Genomic DNA, 24768 nt, shown 5'->3' with positions numbered 1-24768 from the left:
GGAGGCTAGCCCAGCAGGAAACAACAAGGAAGATTTGGTTGAGAAGAGATCTCGGTGAAAAGGAAAGAGAAATGTTAAATGAGTTGAGAAAGGAGGCTTTGAAAAAAAATGAAGAGAGGACAGAAGAGGAGAAGAAAGAGTTTTTCTGGAGAATCTTGGATATGAGACTGAGGAAGTGGTTCATAACCCAGAAAAGTACAGCAAGAAAGGACTAAAGAAACTTACGTATGAGCGAATGTAATGTATTCCAACATAAATGGAGTGATATCGGGATTTTAGAACTCAACGATTACTTGAGGGACAAGAACCCAGATATTGTGGGTCTTACTGAAACAAAACTGAGAGAGGGAGAAGACCTGATGATGGTTGGAGAAGGAAATATAATGTTTGGAAAAGAAATAGAGTAGGTAAGATGGGAGGAGGAGTGATGTTGCTGGTTAAAAAGATATAAAGGTGGATCAAGTGAAAGAAGGTATGGGAAAGGCAGAAGTGCTAAAGATCAGAGCAGAAACTAATGAAGGAAAAAGAGGCACTACATAGTGGTGTACGTACCACCTAAGACAAATGCATGGTCAGTACAGGAATATGAAGAAATGATAAGTGATACAGGAACATGTCTGGAAGAAATGTTGGGTGGCTGTGAACGAACTATAATGATGGGAGATTTTAATTGTAAAGAGGTGTGTTGGGAGGACTGGTCAATGGAAGGATCAGAGACAACATGGGGAAATACACTATTGACACTGGCAATGGAAAATGTGTTAACTCAGTGGGTCAAAGAAGATACTAGGTTTGGAGGAGAGGGAGCATCGTCAAGACTGGACTTGGTCTTTAGTACAGAGCCAATGGTCATTGAGGAGATGAGGGTGGAGTGCCCTTTAGCAAAGAGTGATCATGCAGTTTTGGAGTTCAAGGTGATAGATGAAGAGAAATCTAGAAGAAATGAAGAATATAAAGTGGGAAGATGGAATTATGCCAAGACAGATTTTGGAAACCTAAAGAAATTCTTTCAAGAGACAAATTGGATGAAATTCAAGAGTGCTAAGGAGCAAATGAAAAGTGGAAGGAATTTATAAAAATATACAAAGAAGGTGAGAAAAATTTGTACCAATAAGACAACATAGAGAAGTTGGAAAGCAGGACTGGTTTAACGATAGATGTGAAAAGGCTAGAACAAGAAAAGAGGATGCATGGAAGAGGTGGAGAAGGAAAAGACGGATTAAGCAGTGGGAAAGTTACAAAAGAGCAAGAAATGAATATGTGTTGATTAGAAGAGAAGAAAGAAAGAAACAAGAAAAGGATATAATTGATAAATGTAAAGACCAACCAAGGCTTTTTACAGACATGTGAACAACAACATCAAAAATAGAGAAAGTATTGAAAGTTTAGAAGTAAATGGAGTATGCAGTGAAGATCCCAGGAAATGGCAGAGGCTATGAATGGATGCTTTCGGAAGGTATTCACAAAGGAGACTGCTTTTGACAAACCACTGGTAATGGAACAGAAAGGGATTATGAAGGAGTTTCAAGTAACTGTGGAGGAGATCAAGAATATGATGGGGAGTTTAGAAGTGAGAAAAGCTGTGGGACCTGATGGGGTATCAGGATGGATTTTAAGAGAATGCAGGAGCAACTGGCAGAAAAAGTTTGTGAAGTAATTGATGCCTCATTAAGGGAAGGTGTAGTGCCCCAAGACTGGAAAAGAGCTAACATTGTCCCAATCTATAAATCAGGTAACAAGAGAGACCCATTGAACTATAGACCAGTGTCACTTACAAGTGTGGTAGCTAAGATGTGTGAGAGGGTGGTGAAGAATAGATGGACAGACTTCTTGGAGAAAAATGACATACTTTGTGAGTGTCAATTTGGTTTTAGAAAAGGGCGTTCATGCACGACAAACCTGATATGTTACTATTCGAGGGTGATAGATGTAATACAGGAAAGAGATGGTTGGGCTGATGGAATATATCTGGATTTAAAAAAGGCCTTTGATAAGGTACCACACCGGAGACTGATCTGGAAACTTGAAATGGTAGGAGGAGTGCATGGCAGTTTACTAAAATGGATGGAAGACTTTTGGTAGGAAGAGAAATGAGAACAATAATTAAGGACAGACCATCAGAATGGGGCTTGGTGGAGAGTGGAGTTCCACAGGGATCAGTGTTGGCACCAGTAATGTTCGCGGTCTACATAAATGACATGGTGGATGGGGTGTCCAGTTATGTGAGCCTATTTGCAGACGATGCAAAATTGTTAAGAAAAGTGAGATGTGACAAAGATTGCGAACTACTCCAGGAAGACTTGGACAGAATATGGAAATGGAGCTGTACATGGCAAATGGAGTTCAACACGACAAAATGCAAGAAAATAGAGTTTGGCAAGAGTGAAAGAAGAATCAGGAGTATGTACAAGATAGGAAATGAAGACATAAAACCAGTCATGAAGAAAAAGACCTTGGGGTGACAATTACCAATGACCTATCGCCAGAGAGACATATAAACAAAATAATTGGAGAAGTATTGAACTTATTGAGGAACATAAGAGTGGCGTTCAGATATTTAGATGAAGAAATGATGAAGAAAATAATTACTGCAATGATAAGACCGAGGCTTGAATATGCAACAATACAGTGGGCTCGAACTTAAAGAAACACATAAGGAAACTAGAGAAAGTACAGAGGGCTGCAACAAAAATGGTGCCTGACTTAAGAGATTTGACTTATGAAGACAGACTGAAAAGAATGCAACTTCCGACCCTGGAAAACAGAAGAGAAAGGGAGACCTGATAGCAATATACAGAGTGATGATTGGCATGGAAAAATGGATAGGGAAGATCTGTGTATGTGGAATGAAAGAATGTCGAGAGGGCATGGGAAAAAACTAAAATGGCCACTTATAGGAGAGATGTGAAAAATATAGCTTCCCTCATAGAAGGGTGGAAGCATGGAATAGTTTAGACGTGGAAGTGGTCAACGCAAGGAATATTCATGATTTTAAGAAAAAGCTGGACATTAGTAGATATGGAGACGGGACAGTACGAGCATAGCTCTTTTCCCGTATGTTACAATTAGGTAAATACAATTAGGTAAATACACACACAAAAATGGTTCCGGAATTGGCAGAAATGACCTATGAGGAGAGATTAAAAGAAATGAATTTGCTTACCTTGGAACAAAGAAGAGAAAGAGGAGATTTAATACAGGTTTATAAACTGTTGAACGGTTTGGATAAAGTGGATAATGAGCAAATGATGTTGAGAGGGGAAAATTTAAATAGAACTACGAGATCGCATAGTAAAAAGATAGTCAAGGGAATATGCTTGAAGGATGTGAAGAAATATAGTTTCCCACAAAGATGTGTGGAGGTGTGGAATAGTTTGAGTGAGGAGGTGGTGTCAGCGTGGAGTGTGCATAGTTTTAAAGGAAAGTTGGATGTGTGTAGATATGGAGACGGGGCCACACGAGTAGAATACCCAGGCCTTGTAAAATTACAACTAGGTGAATACACACACACACACACACACACTTACATGCCCGGTAGCTCAGTGGTTAGAGCGCTAGCTTCACAAGCCAGAGGACCGGGGTTCGATTCCCCGGCCGGGTGGAGATATTTGGGTGTGTCTCCTTTCACGTGTAGCCCCTGTTCACCTAGCAGTGAGTAGGTACGGGATATAAATCGAGAAGTTGTGACCTTGTTGTCCCGGTGTGTGGTGTGTGCCTGGTCTCAGGCCTATCTGAAGATTGGAAATAATGAGCTCTGAGCTCGTTCCGTAGGGTAACGTCTGGCTGTCTTGTCAGAGACTGCAGCAGATCAAACAGTGAAACACACACACACACACGAGATCAAAATGAAGGTGTAATAGCAGAATTCAGCAAAATTAAAATATGCTTAATTTAGCTAGTGAGTCCAGCAGTGTGGTATAAATGTGCTGTTTGGTGCTCAGCTTGTCCTCCCTCCCTCAACCAGCCAAGGAGACCCATGCATCCAATTCAAGGCAAGAAAATAACACTTTATTTAAAACATCATCATTGTAAACTTAACACTGTATCTACAGTTTATGGCTCTTCAGCATTTATCATAAAAATCTTTATTTACAAAGCATAAAATATGGTACTATTAATAATAATAATAATATTTAGATGTTTGTATATATATATATATATATATATATATATATATATATATATATATATATATATATATATATATATATATATATATATATATAAATGTATAAGATTGGGAGTTGCAGTGACAGGGAAAGCTCTTGCCCTTCAGCAGAGCCAGTGTGTGTGTGTGTGTGTGTGTGTGTGTGTGTGTGTGTGTGTGTGTGTGTGTGTGTGTGTGTGTGTGTGTGTGTGTGTGTGTGTGTGTGTGTGTGTGTGTGTGTGTAATAGGGGTGAACACCAGTGGTGGCCTCACCCTGGTGGAGGGGAGGATTGGAGTGGAGTGGATTTGGTGGTGGTGGTAGTGGTGGAGGCTAGACCACCTCATACACGGCCAGTCTCTTCTTGAGGGCCTCCACCACTGACTGGGCCTTCTGCAGCTCGGAGGTCAGCGCATCATTCTATAAAATGCGGAGGCATAAACTGCATGTATGGGAGGCCCTTCCACCACTCCATACATCCACATCTCCCCTTTATACACAGTACCAGTGCTTTCCAGTTACTGTGACAACTATGACAGAAAATTTTCTCTACCAGATCTCACAAAAACATCCTGCTTACCCAACACTGATGATGTTGCTTGTACTTCAAGAAAATATGTCAAATTAGTCAGCAAGGAAAGTTAAAGCATTTCTAAGGATTTTCAGTTATACTTTCTGAAATAACATGACCAGTAAGAAAATCTTTCACTCCAAATATAACATCAGTATTGGCTTTGTATAGAGGGAAGTCTGACAAGTCAATCCATAATCCTATTTTTTATGATTTGTTGGTCAAACTGTTCATTCACATGCACACAGGTACATACACTAGTAAGATACCACAACTTGGGTATGAAGTTTCTTGGTATAAATAAATGTGTTATCATGGTTATCACATAACTATCTCCACATAACTATTTCAGCACTAACTTGTACTTCCACAACCTAAATTCTGTCAGTGGCTCTGGTGTACTAAATACATGGACCACATAACTGCCATACCATTATCTTATGATTCAACAGCTTAAGTTCTGTCATCCATTCTGTATTGTATTCAAGCATTTGAAGAACCATAACATTTAGCAGGTAAAGACATCAAGTAAGGCTGTTATATTTTTACATCAAATTCTGTACCTGGATACCTACTTCTCTATCTGACACTCTTTCCTCCTTTTTGATGCAACCTCAACTCATCTTTTGACAGAAAAATTGATCAGGAGCTTCACACATTATGGAACTCATAGTGTTTTATAGAGTAAAGCCTGTGACAAAACATTCAAGATGCATGACTTTACTAAATCTTGATGATTACCATGGCTGACTGTTTAGGAGAGATGTAATACTGATACAGGCTCTATCTCCCACCTGTCTACCCAACTAACTTAACTGTATCATCCTCTCTTAAAGTTGGATATTCCCTTCTTTCTTAAAATCTCTTCAGTTTAAATTCTTAAACATGGTTTCCTGCCATCTCTCTCTCTCTCTCTCTTCTAGTACAAAAATCAATTACTTTCTTGCATAAGAGTGAAGCAAGCTATTTTATTTCTACATATTAATACTCACATATTGACTAACTTTAGCTCATATTTTTTACACTTTTGAGTATCCATGAGGAACAACAATCCAGATTTAATACAAAACTCAAAACTCTCTCTCTTTCTCTCTCACCTCCTTCTCCAGAAAGTTGGCGCGCATGGCGATCTGGTTTTCCTTCAATCGCCGAGCATCGCGGGAACGTTTGGCTGCCAGGTTATTCTTGCGGCGGCGTGCCCAGTACTTGTCATCTTTGAGTTCAGCTGGCACAAACTGTAATACCCAGACCAGGCATGTTATTGACCCCTGCCCCACCCAGCTAGATCTACATCTTACCTGTATGAACCTGCACCTGACCCCTATACTTAAAGAAAATATATGTTTAATCTGCTACACCCACTAGCAATGTGCTTGCTTTCTCCTTTCATCATGAGACCTCTGATCTGCTCACAGTTAATCAGTTACCAGTGGATATTGTCATTCTAGAAGATTTATGACTCGGGGAAATGGCACTGCACAGCAAGAGTAGTTTTCAGGAAAATATACTATCTGGTATATTTTCAATGATAAAATGTTTGTGTTGGCTCTTATCTTTGTTTTCCTACTTGCTGTGAAAGTGAGCATAGCAGATTAACCAACTTCTCACTATGGTTGCCCCATATATGGTAACTATCTGTACTACTTCTTACCAGCCTCAACATCTATCAAGTCACCTCCCTAGGAACTAAACTGTCTCTACACCTCAGGTTACAACTACCACTTTTCACCCTCTATTACAATGAAGTTACCAATACACTATACTCATCAGCCTCGATTACAATGAAATAATTTTTCTTGAAATTATATAGCCTGCAACATCCCAGATCATCCCTACCACTTATTACTAATCCCTATTATAATATAATGATAGTGGTACTTTCACTGTCTCTACAGCTCCGGTAGCTCATCCTACCACTTTTATCAGGCCACTACAACAAAATCACCACCCAGATGCTTGCACTGTCACTGAGCATTTGCCATCCATCTAGACCTACCATGCTTCAGATATATTTATAACTACAATAATATAATAGTCGCTCCAGCCAGAAACTAGACAATTCCTGTTGCTTAACCTGCTCTGCAACACTCCGGGTTATGTCAATCATCTGTGTTAAACCCTATCACTACTCCTAACACCTGCTTCACTCTTGTGGTACTTCTAGAATACCATGGGCTATACTAGATATCCCCTCGATCTTCTATCAGGCCTTACAATATATAGCATTATCTTTGTACTTTTAATGCTTCTGCTGCAATATTCTGCTATTTCTTCAACACTATGAGCAATGCTGGATATCTTCTGTTATGCTTTATTATATCTAACTTAATTTCTCAATCCTTTTACCTATAGGTTAAATATTCAACTTCTCACTGACTACACCCCAGCATCACCCTACCTCTCATTATCTAGCATGGTTTATACTCTAACACCTTACACATGTAAGGCAATCTTCATCATGCGAGTCTAGTTCTCTATTTACTATTATCTGCAACATTGTAATATCTCTTAAAATGTTTTCTTATTTATATAACTCGCACTCAAAAGTTCCTATACCATCCTTAACCTACTCAAACTTTGTCTTCATAACTGGTTATCTTATATATGTAATCTTATATACAAGTTCTTAGAAATAGTCTACAGTAATTAGTAATAATTCATGTGTGTATGTGATGCGTATATGACTAGTACTACTAGTAGTATTCCTTTCATATAAAGGGAGCTGACATACAAAACAAATAAAAATGTAAATAAATATATATATATATATATATATATATATATATATATATATATATATATATATATATATATATATAATATAAATTCCTAAACTGCATAAAATATAAATAAAATCAATATTCTTTCAAAACCCAATCCCTGATAACTAGTCCTTATGACTGTTTTATCCTCATGACTTTCCAAAGCTGGGCATGACATAGTGATAAAGAAGTACATAATTATATATATATATATATATATATATATATATATATATATATATATATATATATATATATATATATATATATATATATAAAAACGTGATAACATCATTCTTCCGGACACAGAGGACCTGAACTGAAGACCTTCATGAGAGTGAGTGCCCAGAGACAGAACTTCTGATTGGGTGCTTATTACCAACCTAGCTAAAGTTATCACCAAGCCCCACGAGGATTGTGGTTGGTCTTAATTGTCCCTGCCACTATTAAAGCTGTAATACTAAAGACATGTGGCAGTGGTAGTTGGGGTAGTAGAAAAAGAAAATGTAATAATACTAGTAGTACTGGAGGTAGTATGGTGTGGTGTGGTGTCCTGTATTGTAATTCCATGTGATGTGATGTGATGTGGTATAGAATAAGCTAGAAAAGTAGTCACAGAAGATGTAGCATTGTATGTTAGATTAAAGTTGATGTAGTAGTAGTAGTAGTAGTAGTAGTAGTAGTAGTAGTAGTAGTAGTAGTAGTAGTAGTTGTAAAAGTGGTGGTGGTGGTGGTAACAGAAATACTTCTACTGAAAGCAGTAACATATAGTAAGGCAGAACTACTACAGTAACACCAGTATCCTGTGTTCTTGTGTAGTATGAAGTAATGATACCTACTTTTATGAGGTGTTTTTAATAAAAAATAAAAAATTGGACTTTCATCATTACACACAAACCATTGACAACTAGTGGCAAAACATGTGCTACTTTTATTTGTCACCAATTCAGAGCTCAAGAAGGTAACACTGTTCTGCAAAGTGAAAATTATCCATCTTATGTGTGAAGTTTTGCTTTAAGATTGGCAATACTTTTACTTAAACACTGGCTTTGCTTCAGCAGATCTATGAGGAGGCAGTGGCATAGTGGATAATGTGGTGAGTGTGGGATCGGGCAGATGTGGAGTGGTTTAAAGTTACCTACATGTCACCATGATACCCAGGTTCTACGTGGTTACACCCAAGATGCGCTTGGGTGGTGATATGGGTCCTAATATGGGTACCACTATAAATAAAATTGCCTGCGCCACTAATGGGCAGAAGCTGAACAGTGCTTCCCATACACTCTTCAAAGTGTGCCTACAGGCGCTATAGGCCATAACATAAAAAAAAATAATAAAATAAAAAAAATAAATAAAATCTAATTAAATTAAAAACTCAGACATGCAGAACAATGATTAAAGGAAATTCAAGATCAGAACAACTTTCAACAAACAAACAAGGAAAACATAGATGATGTTTACTATGATTCATGCCAATAATCACTTGACAGTGCAAAATTGTTCAGGACATTGGCATTAGCCCTAAGATATGTCATGAAATTTTTATTGAAAACTAGACATGCATCATGTCTAAATTTTTTGTACCACTCTGTTGACCAACAACCAGAAAAGGAAATGTGTCAACATCAGCCAAGAACTGCTAGAATGTACCAGTGCTGATTAAAACTTCAGAAAAACCATCAGCACAGAAGACTACACTTCAGTTTATGGCTATGGTATTCAAGCAAAGGCACAGTTGTGTCAATGGCTTGGGCAAATGTTACCCAAACCAAAAATCATGCACAAGTCAGTCAAACATCTATGTTGACTGTTTCTTTTTATCACTGTGAAGTGGTCTTCCATAAATTCATGCCACAAGGTTAGACTGTTAACTTGAGTTCTGTGAACAAGTTTAAAGGTATTTTATGGAAGATGTGTGTTGGAAGAGGTTCCATGTGTGGGGAAGCAAAAGCTGGGTGTTGCATTGCAACAATCGGCTAAGTTACTTATCTCTACTTTTTTGACTAATTTGGGACACTAAAGGAAAGGGTGTTCTTCCCTACCATCCATACTTCCAGATTTTGGCCTATTTATATATTTCTTTAATATCCCAAAGTTGAATGTCATCCTGAAAGGGCATCGTTTTCAAAGTGTAGACAACATACTACAAAATTCACAGAGATAGCCATAACACAGGTTCCAAGGAGCATACCGATAGTGACAAACAATGAGAGCAGTATGGGAGTACTTTGAAGGGTACGAACATGTATTATACTGTATTTACCGTCATAAAGTTTGTATGGCAAGTCCCTTTTTTTTTTTTTTTCCCCACAGACCTCATATACAGTAATACTCTGCTTAACAAACAGGATAGGGGGTGTCAAAGCGGTTCGTAGCGAAAATTCGTTAAGCGGACGTAATTTTCCCATAGGAAATAATGGAAATAGGGGGCTGGTTCCCAACATACCACATGGGTAAAAAAAAAAAAAAATAATAATAATAATTATATATACATTTGACAGCATATTGGGCCACTGGTTTACCATTACTTTTATGATGTCATTGTAAGTTAGAGGAGCTACGTACAAATTCTCTCACATTCTTGCATTTATGTTCACAAAACAACATTTCTATTAGCTTTTTACAAACCTCGCCCCCAAGAAAGGATTGTTTTGTAATGCATAAAGTGAAATCTTACATGGAATACCAGAAAATAAAGCAGAGATGAGATGAGTCTCAGACGAAGCGGGAGACTAGCGGCGACTCGGCCACTTCTTCTTCTTGTGACCCTTTTAGCCTGCGTGTTGTCTTTCCTCATGACATTTGTTTCCACTCCTCTATTGCCTGCTATAATGGATATCATATCTTAGTATTCATATATGCTCATGCCATGAGGATAACTGTGGCACTGAGTGACAGTGAATTATTAATGAAATACTGCGCTTTTCATTAGTAATTCACTATCACTCAGTGCCACGGAGTCAAGGTTATCTTCGTGGCATGAGTGTATATGAATACTAAGATATGATATCCATTATAGCAGGCAAGAGAGGAGTGAAAACATAAACATCATGATGAAAGTAACACGCAAGCAAAAGGGTCACAAGAAGAAGAAGAAGAAGCTGCCGAGTGGCTGCGAGTCTCCCGCTTCGTCTGTGGCTCGTCTTATCTCTGCTTTATTTTTTGGTATTCCATGTAAGATTTCACTTTATGCATTACAAAACAATCCTTTCTTGGGGCAAGGTTTGTAAAAAGCTAATAGAAATGTTGTTTTGTGAACATAAATGCATATACAGTCAACCCTCGGCTATCGCGACTTCGGCTATCGCGTTTAATTGCTATCGCGCACCCATGAAAAGCTGCTAAAATTTCATTATTGCGACCTCAGATGCCAGCTATCACATGCCCCGCCATGACGTCATGGAATATCTAAGCACTCATTGGCCAAAACTGCCTTCCCGCCAAGATCAATTCGGCTATCACGTTTTCAGCTATGGTGCGGCTATTTCGGCCCCAATTGGGCGCGATAGCTGAGGGTTAAGTGTATAAGACAGTAACACCACCTCTCAAGGTGGTGTTCCCAGCAACCTCAGAGCAACCTGAAAGCAACCTTGTCACCGTCCCTCCAAGCGTTCATGGATGCCATTTCACTGCAAGAGGTTGCTCTGACGTTGCTAAAGAATCTTGGATCCAGCTCCAGGAGCGCTAGAGACAGAGGCGAGGAGCCAGTCAATCACAGTGAAACTACCGCGTTCGGTCCCTCACCCAGCAAATTCAAACCCAAAAAATTTGCTAAAACAGATGTGGTTGTATGTTATGCGGATCTTTGGTCTAACTTTATATAGTACATTAAACCGGAAATTCGTTAAACGAACGTTCGTTAAGCGGAGTAGGCAGTAGTCACCTGCCGCCCGGTGGAATACTCCAGGAGAGGTACTTACGGGGATGTAGGCAGTGCTGCAGACTGAGTGATTCCCCGTGTCCTCTCTTCCCGGTTCCCTTTGTGGTCTCATTTATACAATTGAGCAGCTGCAGCCTGCCCTCTAAAGACAACTTCTACTACTTCCTACACTACACTACAACACCTTACACTTTTACACTCTCTTCAAATCAAAATTTAATAATGGCTTCACCACGCCCTGCCTCGGAGTCCCCCTCTGGGGAGGGGACCATAAATGTCCCCAGGTCGGACTGCCCTCTGCTGTCGACCTTGGGTGTCTTGACACTTCATCTAATACTTTCACTATCAATTTCTGCAACATTCGTGGCCTTCGTTCTAATTTTCAATCTGTGGAACACCACCTCTCCTCTACTAAACCTCATCTTCTCTTCCTAACTGAAACACAGTTGTCTGTGACTACTGACAGCAGCCCTTTTCTGTTCCCTCCTACTTGCTCTATCCTCATTTTCAATCCAAAGCTGGATGTTGCGCATACGTGCGTAACGACACCACTTGCTCTCGTGCCCACAATCTTGAATCTTCAGAATTTTCTACCATCTGGCTAAGACTTCAATGTCACTCTCTAACTAAATTCATCTGTGCTGTATACCTCTCACCTAATTCCTCTGACTATGTAAAATTCTTTGACTATTTGACTTCCAAGGTGGAGCACATCTTATCTCACTTTCCTTTGCTGAGATCTCCATTTTAGGGATTTCAATGTTCACCACCAGCTTTGGCTTTCATCTTCTTTCACTGACCAACCTGGTGAACAAACCTTCAACTTTGCTATCCTTCATGACCTAGAGCAGCTAGTGAAGTTCCCTACCCGTATTCCTGACCGCCTTGGAGACACGCCCAACATTCTTGATCTTTTCCTAACCTCCAACCCTTCTGCTTACTCTGTTAAACTTTCCTCTCCGTTGGGCTCCTCCGACCACAATCTAATTTCCGTTACCAGTTCTATCACTCCAGTGCAGCCTCAGGACCCGCCTAAGCGGAGGTGCTTCTGGCATTTTAACTCTGCTAAATGGGAGGAACTAAGGCAGTACTATTCTGATTTCCTTGGGATGATTATTGTTTTCATGTCAGAGATCCTTCTCTTTGTGCCGAGCGCATAACAGAGGTGATTATCTCTGGCATGGAGCTATACATTCCTCATACTTTCTCTAACCCTAAAGCTAAAAAGCCTTGGTTTAACTCTGCTTGTTCTCGTGCTGTCAATGATAGAGAGGCGGCTCACAAACGGTTCCGTAGCCATCCAACTGCTGAAACTCATGCCCTATATATTTCTGCCCGTAATCATGCCAAATCTATTCTCCAACTTACTAAAACTCTTTCATCAATAGAAAATGTCAAAGTCTTTCCAATTCTAACTCCTCTCGAGATTTCTGGCATCTAGCCAATAATATCTCTAACAACTTTACTTCTTCGTCTTTCCCTCCTTTACTTCATCCAGATGGCTCTACAGCTGTCTCTTCTTTTCTAAAGCTGAACTCTTCGCTCAAACCTTTGCTACCAACTCAACTTTGGATGATTCTGGGCATATTCCTCCTACTCCTCCACCCTCTGACTACTTCATCCCTAAAATTAAAATTCTTTATAAAGACGTTTTCCTGGCCCTCTCTGGCCTTGATTCTCGGAAGGCTTACGGTCCGGATGGAGTCCCTCCTGTTGTTCTCAAAACTGTGCTTCCGAACTCGCTCACTGCCTGGTCAAACTCTTTCATCTGTGTCTCTACTTCTATTTATCCTTCTTGCTGGAAGTTTGCTCACATTCAACCTGTCCCTAAAAAGGTGACCACTCCAATCCTTCTAACTACCGCCCTATAGCTTTGATTTCCTGCCTTTCTAAAGCCTTTGAGTCTATCCTTAATAGGAAGATAATGAGGCATCTATCAGCTCACAACCTTCTCTCTGATTGCCAGTATGGTTTCCGTAAAGGCAGATCTACTGGTGATCTTCTTACTTTCCTAACTGAATCTTGGTCATCCTCTTTAGGGACTTCGGTGAAACCTTTGCTGTCGGCCTTGACATATCGAAAGCCTTCGATAGAGTCTGGCACAAATCTTTAATTTCTAAACTACCCTCCTACGGATTCTATCCTTCTCTCTGTACCTTCATCTCCAGTTTCCTTTCCGATCGTTCTATTGCTGCTGTAGTAGACGGTCACTGTTCTTCCCTAAAACTATCAACAGTGGTGTTCCACAGGGTTCTGTCCTATCACCCACTCTCTTTCTATTATTCATCAATGATCTCCTAAATCTGACTCAATGCCCTATCCACTCCTATGCTGATGATACCACCCTGCATTATTCAACAGCGTTCAACAGACGCCCAACCCAACAACAATTAAATGACTCAAGGCGAGATGCTATAGGACGCCTAACTTCTGATCTTTCACTTGTTTCTGATTGGGGCAGAGAAAACCTGGTTTTGTTCAATGCCTCAAAAACTCAATTTCTACAACTATCTACTCGACATAACCTTCCAGACAACTATCCTCTCTTCTTCAATAACACTCAACTTCCCTCTCCTCTACATTAAACACACTCGGTCTATCCTTCACTAAAAATCTAAACTGGAAATTTCACATCTCTACTCTTGCTAAATCAGCTTCCAAGAAGTTAGGTGTCCTATGGCGTCTTCGTCCATTTTTCTCTCCTCCCAGCTGCTTGCTCTGTACAAGGGCCTTATCCGCCCGTGTATGGAGTATGGCTCTCATGTCTGGGGATCCACACACAGCTTTACTAAACAAGGTGGAATCTAAAGCTTTTCGTCTTATCAACTCTTCTCCTCTAACTGACTGTCTTGATTCTTTAAGTCACCGCCGCAATGTTGCATCTTTATCTGTCTTCTACCGCTGTTTTCATGCTGTCTGCTCTTCTGAACTTGCTAACTGCATGCCTTCCCCTCCTGCGGCCTCGCTGCACAAGACTCTCTACTTCTTCTCATCCCTATTCTGTCCATCTTCCTAATGCAAGAGTTAACCAGTATCTTCACTCCTTCATTCCCTACACTGGTAAACTCTGGAACTCTCTACCTGTGTCTGTATTTCCACCTGCCTATGACTTAAACTCTTTCAAAAGAGGAGTGTCAAGACACCTCTTACGTTAACTGGACCCTCCTTTTAGATTTTTCTGTTTTTTCTCTTTCTACTTTTCTTTTAACAGGGCCTGGCAACCAGCGGGATTTTTTTTTCCAACACTGTGTTTGCCCTTGGCCAGTGCCCTTGTAATGTAAAAAAAAAAAAAAAAAAAAAAAAAAAAAAAAAAAAAGTATCAGCACAAAACAGTGACATGGACAACAACAATGGTAGCAGTGGTGTAATCTATACCTGAACTAATCACTACCCCTGGAACAGCATAGCACAGCATACACCCATAACATAGAGTTTAAGTTTGATGTTCTCTTATACAGTATACCTAATGATGATGGTTGTCATTGTGGTTTCCTTTTCATTCTCCACCTGACTTTTATAATGTTATCGTATGTGTATAGCTTTATACATGCACAGTTCAGAGAAGATGCTTCTGTTATTTTATTTATTTTTTTTTTTCCAAAGTTGAGGTACCTCATCTTCATTTTCTGAATATTTAATGATAACATTTTCATTAAATTATATACAGTACAAAGCAATGTGCTGTCTGGGATTTCTCTTCCTATTTCATTCTTTCTCCAATCTGACCTCATTTTGTCTTTATATTTTATGGCATAACATTTCTTTAATACTAAAGCTATGATTTTGTATGTATTGAGTTCATACTCATATAAATACTGTCTCCCAGTATCCTTCTACTTCAATATTTATACCTATAAATATCACAACCTGACCATTTTTTCCAGTCTCTCACTATCTGAAATGGTAGCTGCAGCTCTTACACCATCATCACCATCACCAAGAGCTGTGTCAACAAACAATAACTGACTGCTTTCCACATTCCCTCATATTCATGCACCAATCTTTTGTTCTTTAACTATAGTTCCCACCTCCCTCTTTCCATGAAAATTCTATGGAACTATGGATGCATAACATATCCTTGTCTGGACCAAACATCACTTGTATATATTACACTACACTTGACTACATTTTGCACATGCTTTTACTTTCCTCATCAAATCTTTACAGCTCTGAAATTTTTCACTCGTTGTCAACAGTCCAAGCCACAAGTTCTACTCCAACCCTCACACTCATCTTCAGTCAGTACACTCCCACTTCCCTCACAGATGCAGTTTTTCATATACCACAAAATTTTGTCTCCAACCCTCACATTCATCTTCAATCAGTACACTCCCACTTCCCTCACAGATGTAGTCTTTCATATGCCACAAAATTTTGTCAGTAGGTAAATACAATTATTTAAAAAGGTGTTGTAATAGGAAGAAAGGTACAGGAAAACTGCCATCTTCAAAATCAACTTTCTTACAAAGCTTTTCCTTCCCCCACCACCTCTTTCAATTGTTTGTAAGTTTGTGTGTAAAATGACAGGGTATTAGTGCTGTATATATATATATATATATATATATATATATATATATATATATATATATATATATATATATATATATATATATATATATATGTATGTATGTATGTATGTATGTATGTATGTATGTATGTGTGTATGTATGTAGTCTATGACTACCATTATTGCCACTTCCCTTTTTCCTTGATTACTTTTTTTCTGGCCCCTTTAATGTATGAAGCATTCCCTACTGCACTACCACTGATGCCTATCCAAACCTGCATACTGCATTACTGTATCATCAGCAAACCACACCACCAGTACACTACAGTGAAACTTCAAATGACCAGATTAAAAGGATCTGTCCAAAAGATACTAGAAAGATTAATAAGGAACACTAACCAGCCGTACTACACAGAAAACATGCACACCCTGACTTATGACAGAGTGAAATTATATAAAAGTGACATAATAAAGTAGAATAATTATATAAAACAAAATTTCTGGTTTATTCGATCTTTTGACTTGTTTTTTTGTAATACATCTAGTGCTCAACATTTCCTGGAAGACAAATTATTGTTCTGAAGAGGTGAGAGGATATAGAAAGTAAAATTTCTGATTTATGCAACACTTAAATAGTTTTAGTAACCCAGTTTTGCATTTCCTAGACATACTAAAAACCAATTATCAGTGCAATTTTGACATTTTACAGTTGCATAAAAAAATAAATAAGAAAAAAAAAAATATTGAAGGTTCACTGTATGTACTTCCCTATGCCATCCACCCCCCCTTCCCCCTACCACCACCATTATCCCACTATCACTACCACCACCACCTGCCTGAGTGTCCGGTGAGAGGCTCACCTGCTTGCGGCTTTTCTTGATCATGGGCTGAGGCTTGAGTTCATCCTCGGTGAACATGCGGGTTCGGGGGTCAAAGTCCTGGCCGGGTACTGTGGCAAGTGCTAAATCGTTAGGGGACACCTCGAAGTCAATGGTCAGCCCTTTCTGCTGCTCCTCTTTAGCAGCGTTGCCCTTTGTGGAGAGCCTTATGCATCCACGCACTTTCTCTCGCCCCAGACTTGCTCGAATTGAATCTGAGAACACACACAGAAGGTCCCTGCTCAGCCTCTCTCTCTTTGATTTTTTTTCTCTATGCCTCTTTTTTTTGTTTTTCTCTATTCTCTGCACATCTCTTTGTTGTCTTCTGTTTCTATTTCATATTTTTTTTTATTTTAGCTTTTCTTTTTCTATCTTTGAAACAGTCTCCCTTCTCTCTCTTCCAATGTTGTTTTTCTTTTCTTTATATATTTCTTTTTAGTCTGTCTTTCTCCATCTGTGAAATAGTTTCTCCCTTTTTCTTTTTTCTTTGTGTTTTCATAATTTTTTCTCCATATTCACTATTTCTCTCTCTCTCTCTCTCTCTCTCTCTCTCTCTCTCTCTCTCTCTCTCTCTGTTCATCTTGTTGTCTGCTGTATGATACAATATTTTCTTTTCTTTTTGGGCTTTGTATAGTATGAATTTCTTTCCCTTTATCTATTATTTGTTTTCCTTTTCATTTCATTAGTTTCTTTTCCTTTCTAATTTTATCTTCAATTTATGTATTGTTTTTTATTTTTCTCCATTAATCTCTCACTCTCTATATATATCTTTCTCCTACTTCTCTTCCTCTCTCAACATCCTTCTCTCCAGTTTTAACCTAATTTTCTCTCCTTCCCTCCTTCCTTTCTTCTTATGCAACTGCATATAAAACTTTAATAAACTTCACATTCTTTCCTCCACCTCTTCTTTTTCCTCCTCTTACATGACCTCTTCTTCTTCACCTTCTCAATGCCTCCTTCTTCTCAAATTACACTTTCCACCTTTTTTCCATTTCCCCCTCTCCCTCCTGCAATCAGATTTTCCTAAAATTCATTGGTATATTCTTTCAAACTTTCTTTCTCCATCTCTTTGTCTTTTCTTTCCTCCCTTTCTTACTCAATTCCCATCTTCCTTTTTCTTTCCTTCTCTCCTACAATCAGATCATCCCAAAATTCCTTTCTCTCTCCCTTCCCCTCCTCTTTTTATCTTTATTTTTCCTTTGTCTTTTCCCTTTTCAATCTTTTTCCTTCACTTATATTAGCTTCTCTTCCTTCCTCTTCCACTGTTTTCTTTTCCATCTCCCTCCCTTCTTTCCTTCAGTCTTCCAATCGTACCCTCTTCCTTCAATACTTCATCATCTGCTCCCTCCATCCTCTCCCTCTACAACCAAATCTAGTCCTGCCTTCATCATATCCTTCTTATTCACCTACTGTTCTCTTCTTTCTCAGGCAGTTGGGTTAGTTTATTACATTTAATTGGTTCTTTCCTTCCTCATTTATTATTTTCATTATTATTCTGGTTGTTTTGGTTGATATCTTGCTTGAGAAGATATTGTTTTATGTAGTTTGTAAGCAGTTTTCATTGTTTAATGCCATTATTATTATTGTTACTGTTATTGTTATTATTATCATTATTATTTTCAGGTTGAGGAATATCTGTGTGGTTTACAAAGACAGTTTCTTATATTCACTTCCTGGTATCATTATTATCATTATTACTATATTTTCTTAGTTTCCAAAGACTGTTTCTTAAACTCATTTCTTCATAGTAATATTATTCATGGTTTACGTAATCATTCTGTAATCACCAATATTACTTTCCTTCATCATCACCATTAACAATCATTATCATCTTTCTTCTCTTCCTTCTCATCATCACCACTACCACTACACCCACTATTGAGAGGCTGAGGCAGGCTGTGTAACTAATACTATATATCACATAATTTTGTGTGATATTGCAAGTCTGGGGCGACACACACACACACACACACACACACACACACACACACACACACACACATAATATTCATTCACTGATTAATTGAATAACTGACTGATGGACAGATAACATGAATGATCAGCCAACTACCTGATGGCATGATTGGCTAATAACCTGGTCAATTGACCAAATGAATGATGAACTAAATGACTGACTACCAAATAACAACATCAACCAACTCAATTCCTTCACAAACATGACATCAACTGACTGACTGACTGACTGACTAATTTAATATCAGCTCAATAACTGACATGATCAACAGGCATCATCTTAACAAACTTCAATTAATTAACTAACCAAATGAATATGACTGATAACTGACTAAAATGACTGATATATTACCTGACTGACTATTCAAATAACCAAGACATCAACTGACTGACTGACTGGCAATATGACTTTGATTGATTAGTGTAGGATTAACAAGTTCACTAACTGACTGACTGACTGACAACTATAGGATGACTGGCTGCCTCACTGACTGACTGACCAACCAAAACCTTCACCATAAACAATAACTCCACCATTAGCAGCACCAACCATCACCATCTTTAACACAACACCATTTTCACCATCACCACCATATCATCACTATCCTTGATACAACATTTTCATTCCACATTCTCCCCATCTCTCATAACCACCATACTATCACCATACCTCCACACTGCACAATGGCATGTAAATTAATATAGACAATAATAATAATGGGATATAATAGACACAGTAATGGAATGAGAGAGAGAGAGAGAGAGAGAGAGAGAGAGAGAGAGAGAGAGAGAGAGAGAGAGAGAGAGAGAGAGAGAGAGAGAGAGAGAGAGAGAGAGGAGCAATTATATAATAATTTTTGTTAGTAGTAGTAGTAGTAGTAGTAGTAGTAGTAGTAGTAGTAGTAGTAGTAGTAGTAGTAGTAGTAGTAGTAGTAGAAGTAGTAGTAGTAGTGGCATAGCTAGGGGAGGGAGTGTTGGTCTACCCTGGCATCACTTTTTTGGGAGTTTTAATCCTCAGAGTTGTAAACTTTACGTTTTTAGGCCAATGCATGTTATTGATAGTTAGGCCTAAGCCCATATTCTTGATACACATAGCCTATAGAGGATTTTTTATAAAACAAAAAACAGCTAATTTGGTCTGAATATATATATATATATATATATATATATATATATATATATATATATATATATATATATATATATATATGAAGGGTTTAACGTGCATTACCTCAGGGAAGGGCGGCAAGCTGGAAGACAACAGGCCATCCCAGGGGGGGGGGGGAACACTAGCTATGCCACTAAGTAGTAGTAGTAGTAGTAGTAGTAGTAGTAGTAGTAGTAGTAGTAGTAGTAGTAGTAGTAGTAGTAATTGCTTTAGCAAGTCATAACAGTTGCAGCAGTTGTGGTCAAAAATAATCTAAATATAGTCACTCTGGCAGTAGCAGTATGTAATCAAAATAAGTAGTAGTAGTAGTAGTAGTGGTAGTGGTAGTGGTAGTGGTGGTGGTGGTGGTGGTAAGGTCCTATTATTAGTAGTCTAAGTGGAGGCAGTAGTAGTTAGTCATCTAAGCAGTAAAGTAGTCATCTAAGCAGTAGAGTGGTCATCTAAGCAGTAGTAAAAATAGTTTTCTATGAAGAAGCATCAGTAGGTCATAATGCCAGTCATTTAAGCTATAGCAGAGTCATAACAGCAGTCATCTAAGCTGTAGTGGTAACAATGGCAGTCCTCTAAGCTGTAGTAGTCGCACATACAGTATAAGTAATAGCAATAGTAACGCAGTAGCAAGCAGTAGAGTGGTTGTAGTTACCTCCTTCGTGGACCTGAAGGGCGGGTGAGTGGGGGCTGCCTGAGTCGGGTGAACAACAGTCATCCAACGAGTGATCGTCAGGGGACATGCAGGGGGGCGGCACACTGTGAGGGGGCTGCGGCGCAGGGGTGGCAGAGTTGTTGGTCAACTGTGGCATGGCAGGGTGTGGTCCAGGCTGTGGTGGGCCCTGTGGCATGGCACCCAGACCCATGGGTGTGCCATCTGGTGAGGATGGGGATGGCGTCTCAGGGCTCATACTTGCCGCTGGACTGGTCATGTCACCACCACCACCACTGTTATTGTTGCCACCTTTGGTAGCACTAGGACGACCACCGCCATCTCCGCCACCGCCAGCCCCCCTCCCCAGTGCCTTGTTGGCCTCCTCTATGGGTATTCCATTTTCATTTAAAAATTCGTCCAAGTCCATGTACTCCAACTGTAGGGAAAGAGAGATAAGGTTAGAGGCATTAGCGAAGGAAGAAAGGCACTCAGTAGGATATAGGATAAGATGAATAATACATCTAATAGTAGGCATGCATCTCTAAACATTATTTTCTCATCAGGACTATATTTAAAGGACAGAAATGATCAATCAAGCTCTTTTCTATTCTTATTTTTCTCTTTTCTCAGTTGATATAAGCAAAATTCATGGAAAACTACAATCTGAATAATTAAACATTGAAAACCTGCAATCTATTCCACTACAGACTGTTGATTATAACCCTCAGAGGTCAGTCTGGTTTTACTTATTCATTAATTCATTTTTGAATTTGTAATGTACCACTTGTTGAACTTTAACTACAGTTAAGAAAATACTGGAGTACTAAAGGGTGAAAAGAGAAGTGCATTAAAATAACAATAAAAAAAATTCATAAAGTAGTAGTAGTAGTAGTAGTAGTAGTGTAATGATAGTCTCATAAAAATAAAAATAATGAAGTCAAAATGTCAAATAGTACCAATGACCATGGCAGTAACAATACTATAAATGCCAGCAGCATTAATTCCAACAGAAGATATCACACTGACATCATAATAAGAACACAATACAATTCTCAAAGGTAATAGGAAGCAATAATTACCTTAAGGTCGGAGTCATAGGAGAGAGTCTTGTCCCATAGAGTTGGCCCAAGGAAAGCCGCTCCTGCATTGTATGGCTCCCATTCGCCCCCCTCCTTTTTCTCCCCTTCATCTTTTGTGCCCCCACTCTTCCCTGTAGAAAAAAGAAACAGTAAGTTAGTACACATACATAAACACTGGAATCAAGTACATTTTCTCCCATTTAATTGAAAATATAAGGGGAAAACGTAAGAAGCGAGGATGAACTCAATACAGATTCATTCCTAAATAGCAAAAGTATCTAGGAAGGATGAGAAGTGAAAGAGGTTAAGATGAACAAAATACAAATCAACTCATATACTGATTAATGAGTGTAGGGACCAAGTTCATAATACACTCAGGAGTAGAGATAACTAGAATGCATTAAAAAGTGTGAGAGCTGAGGAAAGAGTATGTATTAAGTGAAGGAAGAATCTTTAATAGAGAGAGAGAGAGAGAGAGAGAGAGAGAGAGAGAGAGAGAGAGAGAGAGACGCATTACTGAATAAGACGTCACGTCCTCTACTATCGTGTACCCAACAACTCACACTCTCTCTCTCTCTCTCTCTCTCTCTCACAGGAAGCAAGATATATTAGATGATAAAACCGAAACGGTAGGTATGTACTTTTTTTTTCTAAAGTTATGAACGGGAGAAAAGTTCTTTGTTGAAGAGTTTAATGTTATATAGGTATTTAGGTGTTAATCTGTTGTCCTTTGTAGTAGTAGTAGTAGTAGTAGTAGTAGTAGTAGTAGTAGTAGTAGTAGTAGTAGTAGTAGTAGTAGTAGTAAATGTTGGACTAAATTTAATACTGTTGTTAATGTTATTGTTGCATTGAAGTTTGAAAGCTAGAACATTTGGGAAATCACGTATTATCAACACTAGTATTAGTATTAGTATTAGTAGTAGTAGTAGTAGTAGTAGTAGTAGTATTTCCTGTACCAGAAACATCCATATCCTTTTGAGAGAGAGAGAGAGAGAGAGAGAGAGAGAGAGAGAGAGAGAGGTTCCACACGAGACAATATGGATGACTGTGGAGGTTACCGCAAGCACTGAGCGGAACAAATAGTGACGCTGACTGGTGTGTACATTATTTCCCGTATTAGTTATATATACTTCCATTCACTTGTATATATATTTTTTGGTTTCTTTCTTCTTATCTTTCTTGCAATCTTAGCTGATATCCTGTGGTGACTCACGACAGGAGTAACAGAAAGGTTATTTTTACTTAGTTTTGAATCATTAGTTCCATAAAGGTAACAACAGCGGTCACTCGGTACTGAAGCCTCCTGATCACCGAGGCCCCAAGATGCTGAACAATATGACATGCCCATTTGATCTCAAGCCTCCGAATACTGAAGAGAACTGATACTGAAATCAATTGATGGACACACGACCTTAGTTAAGAGATGGATCCCATTACTGAAGGATCTGCTAACTCATACTATTTCAAGATGTGTAGTTCTTTCACCAATCAGTTTATCGTATAAAAGTAATGAATCTATGTATTTTGATTAATAAATAGGGGAAAAATTAAAATGTCAAAACAAAGCCACTGACAATTGGGATACTGTTGGGGGTGGTAGAAAGAGCGCTTTACAAGATTATAATGATTCTCTCTCTCTCTCTCTCTCTCTCTCTCTCTCTCTCTCTCTCTCTACTAAAGCGATTGTTAACCAGTAGTCTTTCATTTTTTTCTTTGTTTAACTCTCGGATCCCTATTTCTACATCCTCTCCTGCCTAAAACTCCTACAAGACGGAGCTTTCAAAATAATACTTCACAACGTCATCTTGTGGGACTATCACCTTCACTGGTCTTTCGTTTCCCAAGTTTCTATTGTCCGTTTGTAATAATTCGTCTTGAGAGAGAGAGAGAGAGAGAGAGAGAGAGAGAGAGAGAGAGAGAGAGAGAGAGAGAGAGAGAGAGAGAAAAAAAACTCATTCTCCTTGTCAGAGGCGTCCATCAAAATTACCGTAACAAAATGCAAAATGACAAACCTTAATATTGTATGGATGCCATTTCTATTCAACAGCCTTTTGTACCCGTATTATATTAGGCTGGTTTTTCCTTCAGGGGAAATGATTCTCCACTTTTTTATGATATTCTGGAGTAGTGAAAGAGAAGGCAGCGTTGATTTCGTAGGTTGTGACGTCTCACACCCTTTTCTTGTCGGAGACCCTAATATTTTGCACGAAAATCGCTTTCAATGTGTTCTTGTCATTAACCAGGGGAGTCAATACCATGATGGTGTCGCTTGTCTAACTCTCGCTTCTCGTTTCTTCAGTGTGATGGCACCATCACACTAGCACATTTTGCCTTATCTGAGCCTCAAGTCATGGTCTCAAGTGGTCTTAAACAAAATGGCTAGTCAGAATTTAAGAAATTATCTGAATTCTCTGTCTGCAATGAATAGATGACCAAGTGACCTCGGTATAAATCAAAGGTCCAAGTACCTTATGACCCACACGTGCCTTCAATGATGACCTGAGCCCCACGGAGGGAAGGAAACGGAGAAAATAAGGAATTCATTCGCACAAGGGAGCAAAAAGGAAAACATGGAAGAGGAAAAACAAAGAAAAAAATGAAGAGAAAAAAGTGCAGCTTTCACTTCATAAGAAAAAAATAATTAACCTTTTAGATACTTTTAGTAACTTTTCTTTTATCTCATCATTCTCTTTTCTGACTATTTGGACTTCATTTTCATAATCTTTCAAGATCTTTTCAGACCAAAAAATCACAGCACACGTAAATAATAATTCCATCACTACCATAACTCAGATTATCATCATTAATTTTCCTTTTTTTAAGCAAGAGGGCGTTATGCTCTTACTTATGTCACACTATAGCAAAATGTCTCTAATAACCACCGTGTATTAAACAATTTGCTCTCCCGTCACGTCACGGCTAGTTTCAGAGACTAGAGATGTACCGATACCAAAATTTAGGCCGATACCGATACCGATACCACCTAATTGGGCCAATACCGATACCGATACCACCGATACCGATACTACTACTTACAGTGATTACTGCACTGGACACCAGGAAGAGTTGATGGACGGCGAGCGTTATCAAATGGGAGGCTTTGTTTTGGGGGATGCTGTAAGTCCTTCTGAGAACGTTTGTGAAATGGGAGCAATTCTAGA

General features: G+C 38.8%; 1 protein-coding gene across 1 annotated transcript in view; it reads right to left on the bottom strand.

Moving 5' to 3' along the window:
* Window positions 1-3986: 3986 nt before the first annotated feature.
* LOC123517908 (hepatic leukemia factor-like) overlaps window positions 3987-24768 on the bottom strand; it is a 32707-nt gene continuing 11925 nt past the window's right edge. Inside the window, exons 2-6 of the mRNA XM_045278365.1 lie at window positions 21608-21738; window positions 20529-20964; window positions 16702-16958; window positions 5814-5951; window positions 3987-4565 (exon numbers count right to left, since the gene is read on the bottom strand). Of these exons, the coding sequence (XP_045134300.1) occupies window positions 4479-4565; window positions 5814-5951; window positions 16702-16958; window positions 20529-20964; window positions 21608-21738 (1049 nt within the window). The 3' untranslated portion in view covers window positions 3987-4478. The remainder of the gene's footprint in view (window positions 4566-5813; window positions 5952-16701; window positions 16959-20528; window positions 20965-21607; window positions 21739-24768) is intronic.

Source organism: Portunus trituberculatus, chromosome 43 (genome assembly GCF_017591435.1).
Source record: "Portunus trituberculatus isolate SZX2019 chromosome 43, ASM1759143v1, whole genome shotgun sequence".
Lineage (NCBI taxonomy): Eukaryota > Metazoa > Arthropoda > Malacostraca > Decapoda > Portunidae > Portunus > Portunus trituberculatus.
Note: the sequence above shows the minus strand (reverse complement) of the source record. Positions and strands in the feature narration are given on the sequence as shown.